At 38.8% G+C, this 17,697-nt stretch overlaps 1 protein-coding gene across 3 annotated transcripts in view; it reads right to left on the bottom strand.

Moving 5' to 3' along the window:
* The window catches only part of EPHA5 (EPH receptor A5), a 539,960-nt gene that overhangs the window by 24,253 nt on the left and 498,010 nt on the right, over positions 1-17,697 (bottom strand). For 2 of the 3 annotated variants that reach the window (XM_073597764.1, XM_073597752.1), the window contains exons 10-13: positions 17,467-17,610; positions 14,419-14,604; positions 9,124-9,185; positions 6,573-6,782 (exon numbers count right to left, since the gene is read on the bottom strand). In XM_073597764.1, coding sequence (XP_073453865.1) covers positions 6,573-6,782; positions 9,124-9,185; positions 14,419-14,604; positions 17,467-17,610 — 602 coding nt within the window. The remainder of the gene's footprint in view (positions 1-6,572; positions 6,783-9,123; positions 9,186-14,418; positions 14,605-17,466; positions 17,611-17,697) is intronic. The other variant, XM_073597756.1, reaches the window with a different exon arrangement.

Here is a 17,697-nt window from a genome sequence, read left to right on the forward strand (position 1 = left end):
CTTTAGTGCGCTGAGAGCGGGCATAACCCAGGATGACATCCCGCAGGAGAAAGCAGTGCCCTGTTCCAGGGAAAATTACCGATTTCTTCACATACCCGAGCCGCTCTCACAGCCAAGATGGCGCCGGCGGCCAGAGAGAGGACACACGCAGCTACAATAGGCAGCACAGAACGGACCCTGGGAATGAAAGAGGCCGCAATAACAACACCAGCCAGGCATATAAGAACTACTCCCCACCTCCGTCTGCATCCTCCAGCCCAGCAAAAAACAGACAAAGGATGTCTGCAGAACATCCAGATACTGAGGAGATAAGCGGATTTAATTCTTCATTAGATGACACCAGGGAGTTACAGGATTCCATATCTGATTTTCCCACATCAAACCAGCCTGTTATGGATACCACCCTTAAGGATATGCTAGTCTCCCTACGTTCCACTTTGCACTCTGATATTCTGGCTATCACACAACAGTTTAAGTCAAAAGTTAAGGCAGTATCCAACAGAGTGACACACATTGAATCTAAAATGGGGGAGTTTGCAAACACCTTCAATGACATGGTGGACGCCCAGAATGACAGGGACGATGAGATTGCGCAAATTAAAACTAAAATAGCGGATTTGGAAGACAGATCAAGACGCAACAATGTTAAAATCAGAGGAATTCCCGAAACAGTCAAACCCCCAGACTTGAAAAACTACTTTATCGATCTCATGAAATTGGCTCTCCCGTTGGAAGACCTGGTCATTGACAGGATTCATAGACTGCCAAAACCAAAAAATATCCCAGCGCATCTACCAAGGGACACAATAGTCCGTATACACTTTTATCACATTAAAGACCAATTCATGGCTGCAGCCAGACGTCGTGACACTATGCCGCAGGAGATGCAGGACTTATCATTCTTCGCAGATCTCTCTGCATTCACCATGCAGCAACGCAGACAACTGGCCACGATCACCAAACTGCTAAACAACCATCATATCCCCTGCAGATGGCTATACCTGGCTAAACTAATGGTGACAAAAGATGGAGAGTCATTCGAGATAACCACGATTAAAGAAGGCCTGCGACTCCTGAAGGAATGGAAGATTCTGGAACCCCAGAAATTGAACGTGAACACGTTTGGTTCACCACCGTCTACAAGGCCTAACTCTGATGCAGAATCAGGCTGAATTTTTGCTCATACTTACCACATTGTTTTTTTTCCCCTGATGGCCCAGAAGAAAGCTACACAGTTTGGTTTACTTTTTCTATTTTCCCCCTAGTTCTAGCGGTCGTTTTGCGCACAGGTTCCAAAGGAATCGCCAACTTTTTATACTTTAGACTATTTTTTTTGTCCTTTTTGCTCTCTCGTCTTCTCTTTTCTACCATCTTCCTTCCACAGGATATACACGCCCAGAAAGTAAGAGAAATCCACAGAGGTCTGCAGAGTGTCTTCACTTGATTTAAAGCCGTATGTCAAAGAAGTAATCAATTTGAGACTCCCTTCTCCAGGTGAATGACAGTTACTCAGTCCACACTCACTAATTTAACCTGGTACATACCCTTCATTTATCTTCTCCGTTTTCAAGATGACTTTCAACATCGCATCTTTCAATGTGAAAGGTCTAAACAGCCCTCATAAAAGGCAAGTGGCCTGGAAGGAAGCTCTTAGTCTCAAGAGTGAGATTATTTGCTTTCAAGAGACACACTTTGCTGCTAACAAACAGCCAGCATTTCACCACCCAAAGTACCCTTACGATAGCCTACCCTAGCAAATGGTCCCAAAAAGAAAGGTGGTGTTGCTATAGCCATAAGAGATTCTATCCCTTTCACTAAGCTGGAAACACACCTTGATCCATCTGGAAGGTACATTATCTTAACCGGTTCCCGACCGGCGCACGCCGTTGTACGTCGGCAGAATGGCACGGCTGGGCAAATGGGTGTACCTGTACGTCCATTTGAATTCCCCGCCGTGCCATTGCGTGCCATTGGACTCGATCGCCGCTGGGATACCCGCGATCGCATCATGGAGAGGATGAATGGGGAGATGCTGATGTAAACACCATCTCCCCGTTCTGCCTAGTGACAAGTGTCACTCGATCTCTGCTCCCTGTCATTGGGAGCAGAGATCAGTGACGTCACACACCAGCCCATCCCCCTGACAGTTAGAAATCACTCCCCTAGGACACACTTAACCCCTTCCCGCCCCCTAGTGGTTAATCCCTTCACTGCCAGTGTCATTTACACAGTAATCAATGCATTTTTAATCGCACTGATCGCTGTATAAATGACAATGGTCCCAAAAATGTGTCAAAAATGTCCGACATGTCCGCCATAATGTCGCAGTCACAATAAAAATCGCTGATCGCCGCCATTTCTAGTAAAAAAAAAAATTTAATAAAAATGCTATAAAACTATCCCCTATTTAGTAAACGCTATAACTTTTGCGCAAACCAATCAATCAATGCTTATTGCGATTTTTTTTTACCAAAAATATGTAGAAGAATACGATCGGCCTAAACTGAGGAAAAAAAATGGTTTTTTATATATTTTTGGGGGATATTTATTATAGCAAAATGTAAAAAATAATGCATTTTTTTCAAAATTGTCGCTCTTATATTGTTTATAGCGCAAAAAATAAAAATCGCAGAGGCGATCAAATACCACCAAAAGAAAGCTCTATTTGTGGGAAAAAAAAGGACGTCAATTTTGTTTGGGAGCCACTTTGCACGCCTGCGCAATTGTCAGTTAAAGCGACGCAGTGCCGAATCGCAAAAAACGCTCTGGTCAGGAAGGGGGTAAAATCTTCCGGGGCTGAAGCGGTTAATTTGTGAACTTTTCAAGACCAAATACACGTTGGTTAACATTTATCTGCCAAATGTACACCAAATTAGTTTTCTAAGAAAAATTTGGAAAAAAGTGGAATCCTTAAAACAAGGGCATGTCATTTTAACTGGCGACTTTAATGCAATCCCTAACAAAGAATTGGACTTTCGCTCCTTCGCTCCCAACAAAGGAGACCAACCTTGTCCCAATTCCTTGCTTCTTCCAACCTTTTTGATGTATGGAGATGTCAACATTCCTCTGAAAGAGACTTAACTTTTTTTTCTAATGTACATCACACATACTCGCGCATTGATTTGTTTTTGGTGGATTCATTCATGTTGCAAAAAATTGTGAAATCGAATATCCATGTTATAACATGGTCTGACCATGCGCCCATTTCCATCAGTGTGGGGGATCAAGGAATAGAAACTAGAGCAAATAGATGGAAGAACGATATCTTTACTCTATCCCAACCAGAAAATTTGAAATATATTAGGCATGCTCTTAAGGAGTGCTTTGAATTTAATACTCGCTCGGTGGATGATCCCATCACACTATGGAATGCGCACAAGGTATATATCAAAGAGTTATTAATACAAATGAGTAGTAAACTAAAGAGGCAATAGAAGAAGCGGCTCAACGATTTGTTATCAACTATTCAAAAACTAGAAATTAGCAACAAGCAAAATACAACACAAAAAACTAGAGATTCATTATTTCTTGCAAGACAGGAACTACGTACTCTCCTGATTTCCCGGCAGCAGAACCGTCTTTGTGCCTTGAAAGATAACTCTTATTGTTGTGGTAACAAGGCAGGGAAACTGTTGGCAAATCAGTTGAAAGACAAAATTACTCAACAAAAACTCCATCATATGCACAATCCTAAAACAGGGAAAAAGGTTTCCAACCCTAAAGAAATTGATGACTCGTTCAGTGACTATTACGAATCCTTGTATAATCTTAGAGACAACCCTGATACACATCAACCCATGGAGGATGTCATATCTGATTTCCTTGCTTCTATTTACCTTCCAAAACTCTCCCAAACAGACCTATCCTGGCTCAACTTGCCATTTACAGTCCCTGAAATCGAAAAATTGATTAGGAGTATGCCGCACAATAAATCACCTGGTCCAGATGGGTATTCTTCTGAATACTACCAACTGTTCCAAAGTGAACTGTCTCCGTACCTAAAACAAATCTTTGATGCCGCAATATCCAAAGCCTCTTTCCCACCGGAAATGTTAATGCCAACAATTATCACCTTGCCTAAGCCAGGCAGGGAACCTACCACACCACAAAATTTTATACCCATCTCACTGTTGAACGTGGACGTCAAACTGTCTGCCAAATTGATTGCAAATAGATTGTCCACTCTTCTGCCGAACCTTATTAATCAAGACCAAGTGGGCTTTGTGAGTGGCCGTCAAGCGAATGACGCCACCAGAAGAATGATAAACATTATTCATTCTGCTGAGAAGTCGAAAAGGCCTTCTCTGCTTCTGACACTAGATGCAGAGAAGGCCTTTGATAGAGTGCATTTGGGATACCTGGATAGGGTCCTACAGAAGTTCAACATAACGGGTCCCATCCAAAAAGCTATTGAGGCATTATACTTCTCTCCCTCAGCGTACGTCTAAACAGAAGGTATGTTCTCCAAAAATTTTAAGATATCCAATGGGACTAGGCAGGGGTGTCCTCTGTCCCCTTTGATTTTCGCCTTAATCATGGAGCCCCTAGCGGAAAAAATTAGAACCCACCCAGTAATCCAAGGAATCCCTTCCAGAAACCACCAACATAAAATCTCACTTTTCACTGACGATGTAATTTTGACATTGTCTAACCCATATAAATCTCTCAGAGCTGCTCATGATACTCTAGTTCACTTTAGTAAGATGTCATACTACAAGGTTAACGCCTCAAAATCTAGCATTCTAGGTACAGCAATAGATAACCCCACTAAAATGGCTATCCAACGTGATCTTCCAAACCCTTCCGAAGCTATCCCATACCTGGGAGTCCGACTAACTTCTTCTATTGCAGAATTGTACGAAGCCAACTATCACCCTCTAATCTTAAAATTACAACAGGAACTATCAAAAATGCAGAAACACTATCTTTCATGGGGCGGTTGTCTAGCGGCATACAAAATGTTAATCTTGCCAAAACTGACTTACTTCTTTAGAGCTCTACCGATCCCTATCCCTGCCTCTTTCTTCACAGCCATGCAGAAACAACTCTCAAATTTTGTATGGGCCGGTAAGAGAGCAAGATTCCCTGTCTTGATGCAAAGGAAGCACAAATCAGTGGGAGGGCTAGGTATCCCAATCTTGAAAGACTACTACATGGCGGTGATATTGGACCAGCTTAAAAGCTGGTTTGAACAGCCTGAGACTAAACCATGGTGCAAACTGGAACGATCCTGGTTGTTCCCTCACTCACTGAAGGCCATCCTAATAGCACAAAATATATTGCAGACCAAATTAATAATAGATCATCCTACAATTCAGGCTTCCCTGTTTGCCTGGTCGTACTTAAAAGAGGTAACACATCCCTCATTACAATTTACCAAGGTTCCCATTCCATTAGAATCCCTGCACTGATTAATTCCGAACATTTCCCTAGGTCACTGGTTGAAGGGGAAAACTCTCTATTTACAAGACTTCACTAAAGATCATAATTTAATGCCATTCTCAGAAATACAGAATAAATTTAACATACCTGCCTCTGAGTTCCTAACGTACTCTCAAATTGCATCCACCTTTAGAAAACTAAACACAAACAACTTCCCTATCCCCACAACACTTTGGAGGTACTTAACTTCCACTAACCCCAAATTAAAAGGTATTTCCCTAGTTTATAACATACTTAACTCTAAATCGGTTTTTGTTAAATTCAACCCACAACATAAAAGGGAAAAAGAATTGGGTAAAGTTTTTACAGACAAACAATGGCTGAGCACGATCAAATGTAATCATCAATTCTCACGATGTTCGAACTATGATGAACTAGCACAAAAACTGCTCACTAGATGGCATTACACCCCATACATAGTTGCAAAATTTTCTGATAACAACACCAATCTATGCTGGAGGGGCTGCGGTCAGGTCAGAACACTGGCCCATATGGTTTGGGCATGTCCTCACCTCCGTGGGCTCTGGTCAGCGGTTTTCAAACTGATAGCAAGGGTCACGGGGGTCATCACACAACCTTCCATCGAAAAAGCTATTTTGAGTGTAAATATAACAGAATACCCCATTTTAGTCAGATCTATAGCAATGCATATTCTATTCGCGGCCAGATCTCTGATAGTAAGTAACTGGAAAACAAATGAAATCCCAAGTGTAAGAGAGCTAATCTTAAAAGTCAACAACATTGCAGAATATGAGAAGATACTAGCCATCAAAGATGGTTGTATGTCTAGATACCTTTCCAACTGGTCAATATGGTCCTCAATGGTCTCTACAGGATAGTACTCATATTATGTTATTAAAGTGTATCCTTGCTTCCATTCTCTCCTTTTTCCTCTTTTCTTATCCATGTTCTTTTCCCTATGGTTTCCCATTGCTGCACCGTACGCAGGTTACCACTGTCTTAGATTCACTGATATTTCTGAATATATGCGGCATAGAGGTGGCAAAGTGACCTTAAACGTTTTGGCATAATTACTGTGTCTGGTTGGTGCAGTGTTATATGGGTGGTGCCCCAAGGTCTCGGCCTCCATTAGGTCTCTAATATAAAAATAGACTGTATATAAAACTTACCCTTGTTGTGTATGCAGCCTCAGGATCATCTTCAAGAACCCTAGAAAGGCCAAAATCTGAAACCTTGCACACCAGATTGCTGTTAATGAGGATGTTTCTTGCTGCCAGGTCTCTGTGTACGTAGCCCATGTCTGAGAGGTACTTCATTCCAGATGCAATGCCCCTCAGCATCCCCACTAACTGAATCACAGTGAACTGGCCATCATTTTTCTGAGGAAAGAATATTTACAGATTAGACATACTGCTTTTCACGGTGAAAGGGCACAGAGTCAAACAACATTTTTTTTTTTTACTTTTCATTTTTTTTTATTTATTTCTTCAGTAACAAGAGCATATGTTCATGACAATAAACAATTCACTAATGAGGTTTCTTATAAGTATACGCTTAAAAGTATGTACAGTCAAAGATAGCTAAACAATGGTAATAAGGTAACAAGGTAACAAGATGATATCAAGCTTAATATGTCTTGGTCTCGCTTACCCCAATTGGGTTCAAACTGTAAGCGGAGACCGGTTATCAAGCTGATACGTTCAATATGGAAGAGATAATTTACTTCTTAACTTTAATTTGAAGGTCCATTTTTTATAAGTTACAGTTCTTTATATAATTAGAAGCTCTAGGGTAGTTCATCCAAGCTTGCCACTATTTTGTATACAAACAACATTTTATTTAAAGTAAGCCTGTCATGTATACAGGTGCTGCCTAAGCTTCGTCTGAAAATGCAATTTGCCTGGCTGATGTGATGACCCTTTTTCTAAAACACTTTCTGAGTCACTGACATGGAACACGTATGCAGATTTTCTTTTTTTGTACTCATATTATTTTAAAATAATAATATGCATGTTTCAGTTCTGAAATTCTCCAGGGAAATTAATGTTAGTCCAACAGAAAATACAGTAAAATTGTTTCTTTAAAAAAACATTGCACTTATCACTGTTTCATGTATTGCATATCAATATTTTATAGAGGTATAGCACTTTGTAAAAAGGTGTACCTCATCTTTGCATCCTTTTTATAGTAGCACAGAGGGTACCACCTTCACTTTGATTGAAATTAGGATTTGTTTCCCTTAAACGACTCTGTCAATCTATTTGATATTCTGAGGCTCAGCCTCATTTTATTGGATTTGTTTAGTCTTAATACCAGCTTTCAGAAATAAGCATACAAAATATGGTGGCTACAAAGATACAGTCTGGGGTGTGGGCACCAAGAAACATTCCTTCTTTATAGTACCTCATTTCTTTTTCAATTTCTGCATGACTGCATCTTTGTGGCCACCATACATTGGTATGCTCATACCTAAAATATAATTTTGTAAAAAGATGTTTTGATTATATTTTGTTATACTTTTTACTGTACATTTTATTATGATTTATGTACTCTATTAAACCTTTGTATGTCCTTGCTACATCTTTATGAAACATGACATTTCTGCATCAGAACTGTAGTTGGCATGCTAACTTTAGTTTTAATTTTATTTAAGTAGTCTGACACAGACAGTTTTAAACACTGATGGGGGAGCTAACTATTCCCCACTTTATCTAAAACTAGAAACTTTTTCCCTGGAGCTGAGTTTTAAAGAACTATTGTTCGAAAAAACAATGTTTTATAGTTTCTAACGGAAGAACTGCCACTTTCTAAAATTGCAAATCACAGAAAAGAGTTGCAATTTTTTCTTAAATGGCTAAGAAGAATCTAGAGAAAGAGTCTGCTTTTAATTTAACATGGAAAGCCTTTTTAAGGATTTATATAGTTAGAACTGCTAACACACCGAGCATTCATGGTTTGCCAACCATGTTCACATTTATAAACTCTGATTAGAAGGCAGTGTTTTTTAAAATGAGAGGTGTTTTTTTTCCTTTTAAGAAAATCATCAGGGTTTTCAGTGAAGGTTAAGCTAGGACAGTGTCTTGTGCAATAACTCACACGAGCAACGCTTGGCAGCCATGCACTGGAAAGGAGCCCTAGACAATATACAAGCACATGAGCAACCAACATTGCAATCAAATGCTACAAAATTGCCCTGGAAATGGGAAAAATGGTGATTTCAGTTGGTTAGAAAAGCATTTTTGTTTGCCATCAAATGTCCAGGCTTAATACAATGCATAATAAAAGGACTACTCAAGCAATGATGTGCACTATGTGATAACATAAAGCCTAGTATGCTCACCGGGTTATCTAAAAGTGGGTTACGTTAAAAGAGAAATATGGGGTTTGCTGGCTCCAAGACTAAGAACCAATCTATCAAAGATCACTGATCGCTCAGTTCTTGGCCTTCAGTGAGCTCTGTCCTTCCAGCACTCACTGGAGCACTGGGCTGTGGAGAGGGTGGGTGCTGTAGCAGCTTGCTCATGCTCTCATTGGCATGCTGAGAAGCTGAGCCAGCTGCTGGTCAGGCATCTGGGTGGATGCCAATATTAAAGTCGGGATCTCTCTGGATGTCTGGACCAGCTGAGTATTGTCAGCAGATAGCAGACTTTAGACAAGGGACTTTTCTTTATATGAAATAAAAGGTTATCTCATTTAAGTATAGCACATAAGCAATGCTACCTTTAGAAAAGTATCCAAAGAGCCATTTTCCATGTATTCTGTGACAATCATCACTGGTTTGCCTGTAGGAAACAAAAACTTTTTCTTAAGATAGCAAATAATATATGGATTTGTTTCTATAATATAAACCATACATAAATAACAGTAATGATACAGTAATGACAATAACATCAATTATAATAGTTACAGTTATTGCAGTGTCTACAATAACCTGTTTTGATAATTGTGGGTTAAATCCTTCAAATAAAACCAAGTGATTTAAATCTTATTTTTAAAAACATCACTATTGATAACTATAACAAGGATCCATGATTCACAGGGGCATATTGTATTTGCTAGGTATTAATAACACATTCCCTGGAGAAATATTCACACTATATATAAAACATTTTTGCTGCACATTTACAGGGCCAAATAACATTTACCAACAATTGTAATTTAGTTGTAACAGGTGCTTTTCTTTGCCACATTCAAAGGGCACATTTTTAGATATCACTGATAAAAGTGAACCTACATTTTTAATTTTCTGTATGCTGGCATTTGTCTAATAAATTTTCTTCCCCTCCCCGCTCAAATTTTTGAATAATATAACACTGTGCTGGTTCATTGAGGCTGAGAAAGCAAACAATGCCTGTCACTAGACATGTGCAATTCATTTCTGTCCAAATACAAATTCAGGTGAATTTTTGGTTATTCGGAGATTCAGATGTATCAGAATCTCCAAATGAAATAGTAATGGATAGTAACGAATTTCGTTAAAATTCTTTAAAATTAATTTTGTTTATTCGTTTTCTAATGAATTTCAAATGTTCAGAACAATTACAACTTGGATCAGTAGAAAAATGATTGACCGATTCGAATTCCATGTGAAAAATAGCTGGTTGTCAAGCAGGGAAGGTGGCCGCCGCGTCCTTAACAACCGACGACTTATCAGCTGTAAGCGGGCTTCCCCACTGACAACTGAAATGTAAACAAAACAATGCTGGCAATAGAAAATTCCAAAAAAAAGCAGTGTGGGTTCCCTAGCCCTTTGGGTCTGGTATGGATTCTAAGGGGAACCCCACGCCAAAATAAAAAAAAATGCCATTGGGTCCCCTGAGATCCATACCAGATCCTTGTCTGCACATGCAGCCTGGCAGGCCAGAAAAAGGGGGAGACGAGCAAGCACCCCCCCCCCGAACCATACCAGGCCACATGCCCTCAACATGGGGAGGTGCTTTGGGGCAGGGGGCTCTGCAGGTGGGGGCTTATTGGAATCTGGAAGCCCCCTTTAACAAGGGAGCCCCCAGATCTCATACCCCTACCCATTCACCAAAAATGTGTAAAAAGTGAATAAAGACAGTAAACAAGTGTTTTATTAAAAAATAACAAGCAATGCCCTCCACACTGCTGAACCCCAAAAAAAGAAAAAAACCTTTGGCCTTGTTGAATGCCCTCCACGGACTCCCTGCTCCTCCGCCTGACATTTCTTAAATAGCTAAGGGGCGTAGTCACCCGGTGATGTTAGCGGGTGACTCTGCCCCTTGTGACGTCACCAACTGGGGCATGCTGGGTTGATGACATTACAAGGGGGTGGGGATCACCCGCTGACATCATCAGGTGACTTTGCCCCTTAGCTATTTAAGAAATGACAGAGGAACAGGCAGTCCGCAGGGAGCGTACAATGAGGCCGGAGGTTTTTTTTTATTTTCGGGTTGGGTGGTGCAGCGGGTGGCGTGAGATGGATATACAGCAGGGGACATTGTTTTTTATTTTTTTATAAAGGAATTTTGAAAAGTTCATTTATTGTCTTTATTCACTTTTTACACATTTCGTGAATGGGTAGGGGTGCTATGTTCTTTGTGATTCTTTATGGTTCTTTGGTGGTAAATTATGATAATAGCAAGAAATATACAGCTAAATTTAAAAGTAAATTATTTTTTTTACTATTTTGGGACAGTTTTCCTTTGATAAAAACAAAAAAGCAGGAGATATCCTTTACCATTTACCGCCAAAAGGCCTTATTTGTCCTGAAAAAAACAAGGTATAATCCTAGATACACAAAGTGGTTGTGATGATATGACCAGTTTTACTCAAAGTTTTACTCATTTGTTTTACCCTTAGGCGTGAAGGTGTTAAAGGGTTTAAGAAATGAAGGAATGTCGGCTTTTTCATCATTATGTTAACTTTATTTTCTTAATTGTATTCTCCTGGGTGGGGGTGAAGGGAACTTTCACTTTTATTAGGGTTTTTAAATGAATTGCAAAAAATGTCACAAATGTCACAAATGATCTGATTTACCAATATTGCCGTTTACCACACCATCCTTGTTCCCATTACAATTGTTATTATCATTAAGAATATAGGTCTTTATTCAGCTCCAACAATTCATGCAACACGTTAAATATTGTACATATACATCAGTCCCTGCCCTCAAGAAGCTTACAATCTAGGGACCACACCTCACATGCATGCATACATGCATACACATACTAGGGCCAACTTTAGATGGGAGCCAATTAACCTACCAGCATGTTGTTGGAGTGTTGAAGCCAGGAAACCCAAGTACCCGCAAGCACAGAGAGGACATGTCTCACTATCTCACGATAGGCTTTGCTAAAATAAATTAGCATTTAATGATTCTATGGGACAATTTACTAAAGGAGTGCATTTTCACTTGTGCAGAGAAATTAAAAAATAGGAGTTACTTTAATGCATGATTAAATGGTTTAAGTGAGAGCAGCTACTCTGAGCAAAATGTTTACAGCTTTGCTAAGCTACAGGGAAAATCAAATGTACTGCTTTAGCAAATTCAACATCAAGAAAACAAGAGGGTAACATTTTTAATGGATCGACAGAAGATGTTATTCTACACATAAAGATAAAATATATATCTTTATATCAATCTAGTATCTATCTATCTATCTATCTATCTATCTATCTATCTATCTATCTATCTATCTATCTATCTATCTATCTATCTATCTATCTATCTATCTATCTATTTGTTAGAAATATTTATAATAAATACATCTACTTAACAAAATTAGCTTACACTTGTCCTCTCTTTTTACACATTATATCAGATTCAAGAGCAATTTCTATTTTTATGGATTCCTACACTGTATGTTATGCCAACCAAAACTTTTTTGAGTCAGGAGGTAAAGTAGGAAAGGTCAAAACCTCTGACAAGATCCTTTTGAAAGGGCACACAGACATCAATAAAGACCTAAGAGAGCTTCTGTATGTAGCTAAATTAATCTTTGAAGAAAACTAGTACCCGTACACACAATCGGAATTTTCATCGAAAAAATCTTGGATGGTTTTTTTTGATGGAATTCCGCTCAAACTTGGCTTGCATATACACGGTCACACGAAAGTTCTCTAAACTTTTGACCGACAAGAACGCGGTGACGTACAACACTACAACGAGCCGAGAAAATGAAGTTCAATGCTTCCGAGCATGCGTCAAATTGTTTCCGAGCATGCGTCATTTTTTGCGCGTCGAAATTGCATACAGACGAACGGAATTCCCGACAGGAACTTTTTCCGATGGGAAAATAGAGAACCTGCTCTCAATCTTTTGCTGGTGGAATTCCCGCCAGCAAAAGTACGATGGAGCATACACACGGTCGGAATTTCCGACCAAAACCTCACATCCAACTTTTGCTGGTGGAATTTCTGATCGTGTGTATGGGGCATTAGGGGCTTGGGGTCAGTGTAAAATATATAATATAGTAAACCAGCCATATGTTGCAAACTATTCTGAGTAGGTGTAAATTTACCAAAGCGCAGCACCCTGGAATTCAAATTGTCCCTGACACCAATGCTATTATTACAAATCCCCAGTCAAGAACTGGAATGTTAGCAAAATAGTAACTCTAACTTTTCTGCACAGCTTCTTTAGAAGAAAACAAGCTGACAGTGAATAAATATCTTCAGGATATGTATTTGTGTTACATTTTCCTCATCTGGGTGCTGCAGTAGGAAAGTAATTGTTGAGCACATTAGCACCAGACCAGAAAGCATGAAATTAAAAGACACAAATAACACGGCAAATTAGAAGTCACATTAGAAGCCAAGTGGATGTTTTAGCTAGATCAGAAAGAAAATAACCCTGTAAAATTTCAGCATTAGATCAATTTATACACCAAAAGAATAGAAACACAATACATAAATCGGACATGTGTTACAATGATAGTTCTCATTACTTCGGTTTTTATTTGCCCATATTGGAAAAGAAACACAGCACACCTAAACAATTAGCGTGGATGTGAAAGCTGTTAAAAAGTGTTTTCAGTATGTTTATCTGCTATAATATATACTTTATCCTTTGCGTTCTTAGTTATTAAACAACTTTATGCTGCATCTAATACTAATATCAGTATTTACATATGGTTAAAGCATATGTAAACCGAACAACAAATGTAATATATTGCAGCTTTCCAATCCTTAGATCCTTCTATTTTGCTACTTTATTTTTACCTGTCTGTCTGGCCAGTAAGTGTGTTTTTTTTAGCATTCTTGAAAACACCAAGTTATCGTGCAAAAGTGACAATTAGAGGTATGAGAGAAACCTTTTAGCACTGAAATGGGTGCTTATAATGGTCAGTTTTTATTCATTTAATTAAAACTTTTATCCTAAAAGAAAAAAAAACTATTTCTGTTACTGCTTAAAAAGTGTTAGCTGGAGTTAATCTTTAATGTATTAGTTGCTTATGTAAAGTCCATCTAAATCAACTAGTCCATTTGACACACTATCTTCAGACAAAAATATTGTCCAAGGATGACTACATATAGGAAAGCCGCTTTTATGAAATGATTTCCAATTCGTTATTAACTTAATCAACACTTCCCCAGGGCTCCTGATATCATCCCTTTTCTTTACACCCCAAAAATCTAATTTTCTACTGAAACTCTCCTATGCTCCTTCTCAGTTACCTAGGTCAGTCCCAAGTAAAAATTAAAATCTTACTTTGAGGTTTGTGCACCCATTTTTAAGATCATACTGGCCAGTCAACATCAAGTTATATATTCTATAAAGCACACTCTTCTTTACTATGATTTTATTTAGATACTTATCATGCATATCAACAACTGCAATGAACTGAATTATGCTGTAGCTATTTACATAAAAATCAAGTTGTTTTATCAACTCACTGCAACTAGACTGCTGTGTACATGGCTTGTGTATGTGTCTTGTGTTTACTGCTCTTAAAAAAAATAAATAAAAAATATCTGATTTAAAAAAAAAAAAAATTAAGTAGTTAATGGTTAAAAAAAATTATGGAAGAAATAAAAAAAAAAGCTACATACTTTTTGTGACTACTCCTTCCAAATGAATGATATTTGGGTGATCAAACTGTCCCATTATACTTGCTTCTCCCAAGAAATCTCTTCTTTGCTTATCGGTGTATCCGGCTTTAAGAGTCTTGATTGCCACAGGAAACTCTCTCTTTCCAGGTAGCCTAATTCGGCCACTGCAAACTTCCCCAAATTCACCTGCACAGAAATAACAATAAATGCAATCAACTAGTCAATTAGCCATTCAACCAATCAATCTTTACCATCTACACATGTATTTTTACATCAACATTAAAGTCAGCTTGCAAAAAAAAATCTGAAAAAAACTACATTCAAAATAACTTTTTTCATTTTGTTTACTATTCTTTTTTGTCTTATAGTTGGTCAGTTATACGGCTATAATGATATAAATATCTGTAAGTGCAAAGGACAGTGTAACTAAAACATTAAATAGATCACTCATAGGCAGTACATGAACAGTTCATAAGTCCTTAGAAAGGAGTGGTGGGGCAATGAAGGCAGCAGCTGTCCTCAGAGAAAGCCAACTCTATATATAGAATAGAAAGGGGAAAACACAGGAAGCGCTACCTAAGTGCAGTATTAAAAGCAGGGTTACATAAAATCACTCACAAGATGAAGATAAAACATGAGCTCATCTGTAGTCTGGTAGTCCAGGTAACTCCCAGTGTCCAAATTTGACACCTATGCATGGCTGTGATGGTGAAGGGTCCACAGCACGTCCTGTGGCCACCAGGAAGACAACCAGAACCAGCGTGGAATGCAAGGAAGTGACGTCACAGACAACAGGGAGACATCTGAAAGAGCTGTTACAGTCAGACAAGATGGGCAGGCAGACTAAGCCTGCCTGTCTTGTCTGACTGTAGAATTAGCTGATGCTCCGAGCGCGTACCCTGCTGGCCCATCTTGTCTGACTGTAACAGCTCTTCTGGATGTCTCCCCGTTGTCCGTGACATCACTTCCTTGCGTTCCACGCTGGTTCTGGTTGTCTTCCTGGTGGCCACAGGATGCGCTGTGAACCTTTCACCTGCTTTTAATACTGCACTTAGGTGGCACTTCCTGTGTTTTCCCCTTTCACTTATACAGCTATAACTGCTATTAACTCTATGTTATAAAAACTATGGAAACCAAAAAGTTATGTTCAGCTTTTTCTTTTCTAATTTTCTTTGTATCCTATGTACTTCTCTTTGTAACTGTCATCCCTGAAGTTGGCAAATCCCACTTGGAAATTGGAAAACATATTAAGCAATGGGAAAGAGCTTCACAAATGGGATGAAGCTCCTAAAGGAGTGCATTTTTCAAACCAACCAAACCTGTGTTTACAGTAAACCCCTAAAAATGTGCACGTTAAAAAGAAATAAAAATGTATTTGACTCCTAATTGAATGATTTAGAGTAGGTAAAGCTTTGCATGTGAAACATTTACTCCTTTACTAAATTCCATTATTCCAGTGACTGGCGAGCTTTCTGATGCAGTGATTATACAACAAAAGAAGGAACTGAGAAAATAGCATGGCAACATCATCACATTACACTTTGACTGTCATTTTATTGAATCAGAGCTAGAAGCTTTGAAAGCATGAATTCTGTTTCAAATGTTGTTTTAAAAAAACAATTCTACTGCACTTTCATTCATTGGTGAAGATGGGTGAGGTCAGTCTAGCTTATAAATCTACACATCAACGTGATTCCTCTTCAGTGTGTCTTTCTATTTATGTTACCTTTTCCAGCTATTTGCCCTCCAACCAACCTGCCTTTAGTAAGTGCTAAACCCTCAGGAAATCTCTGATTAATTGCTTTCTCTCTAAACTGGTCCTAGTATGTGTGTCTATGTATCTGAGGTAGGGTCCTTAGAATGCCCCTTGAGGGCAGGGACTGATGTGAATGTATAAACTGTAAAGCATTGCATAAATTGTTAGCAATACTTGTAATAAATAATAATATATTTGGGTTTGTGGAATTTCAAGCAAAATTTGCTGAACTCAGGCAGATTTACCCATCTCTACTCTTTACATAAGTATGTAAAGCACCAACCATAGCACTTAATCAAAGGTATTTCTGTTATATCTGTTGCCATGAGTTAGTGCACCTCTGTTTGAAAAAGAACTGAGAACAGCACAGCATGAAAGAACTATTATTTTGTTGCCACAATTCAAATAAAGAACTTTTACAGCAGCCTGGCGTGAGTATCCACCAAATTTGCTGTGGGTAATGTTTGCTGTGGATTGGTCAGACCTTCATCTGGGGCATGCTTAGACTAACATGCAGACTAAGCTGGGGCCATGTTTGATTGTTGGTTGCCCAGTGTCTAAGTCCATCTATAAATATACTGAGGTTTACTGTGCACTAACTATAGCAACAAATCAAACAGATTTCTGTCCTATCTGTTACCATTGGTTATTGCATATCACTATACTGTTCATGATGATAACAAACATACATACGTTTAATCTAACATAGAAATGCCTTTAGAACAACTTCCTAGCATAGGGTACAAAACTGTGCCAGGAAAAGAGAGCTAAAGCCCAATTTCTCCTCTCCCCATTTTCTGCATTACAACCCCCGCCCTCCCATTTTTGCTTACACCCTTTATTTAAAAGAAAAACACTGTATACACACCTTTTTTTCTAGCTTTGTTTGGTTCAGTTTCACGCTTCTCACCTCCTCTGTGACCCCTTCCTTCTCCTCTTTCTCTAACTGTGGGTGGGTCCTGAATGTTGCAGAAAGTTGAGCCTCATAATGGTATTTCCCCAACCTCTACAACACTCTCTTGTAAGTCTTGGATGGCCTGATAATGTGTCCCCCAGGGGTAGATTCCTGAAGTCTAGGCTCACAGGAAGTGTATTGAATGACACATCAGAAGATGTTTAGGGCATCAGAAGAGGACCAATTATAAATTGCTGCTTTATATACTTTAACCCCCCACAGAGCAATTTATTTTGAATCTTTTTAAAGCTGAATGTGGGCCTTTTGCTGTAATGTTTATTTTTAAAGCTAAATTACATTGAGCCACAGCTAAAGCTAGATTAGGAAAATAACATACCTGCTCCAATAACCCGCTCAATAGTTATACTGGAAGCATCAATTTCCTTGGCAAATTCATGCACTGCCTGGTTTGGGTCTTCATAGGTATGAGGATCAATGTATGTCTTTATTCCTGGCAGTTTAACTGTCGAGGAACAGAATACTATTTCTTTATTAGTCAGAAATATAAATTTAAGAATAAAACATTTCCATTACATGTATTTTGTTTGCAAAACAAAACAAACAAAAA

This window comes from Aquarana catesbeiana, linkage group LG01 (genome assembly GCF_042186555.1).
Source record: "Aquarana catesbeiana isolate 2022-GZ linkage group LG01, ASM4218655v1, whole genome shotgun sequence".
Taxonomy (NCBI): domain Eukaryota; kingdom Metazoa; phylum Chordata; class Amphibia; order Anura; family Ranidae; genus Aquarana; species Aquarana catesbeiana.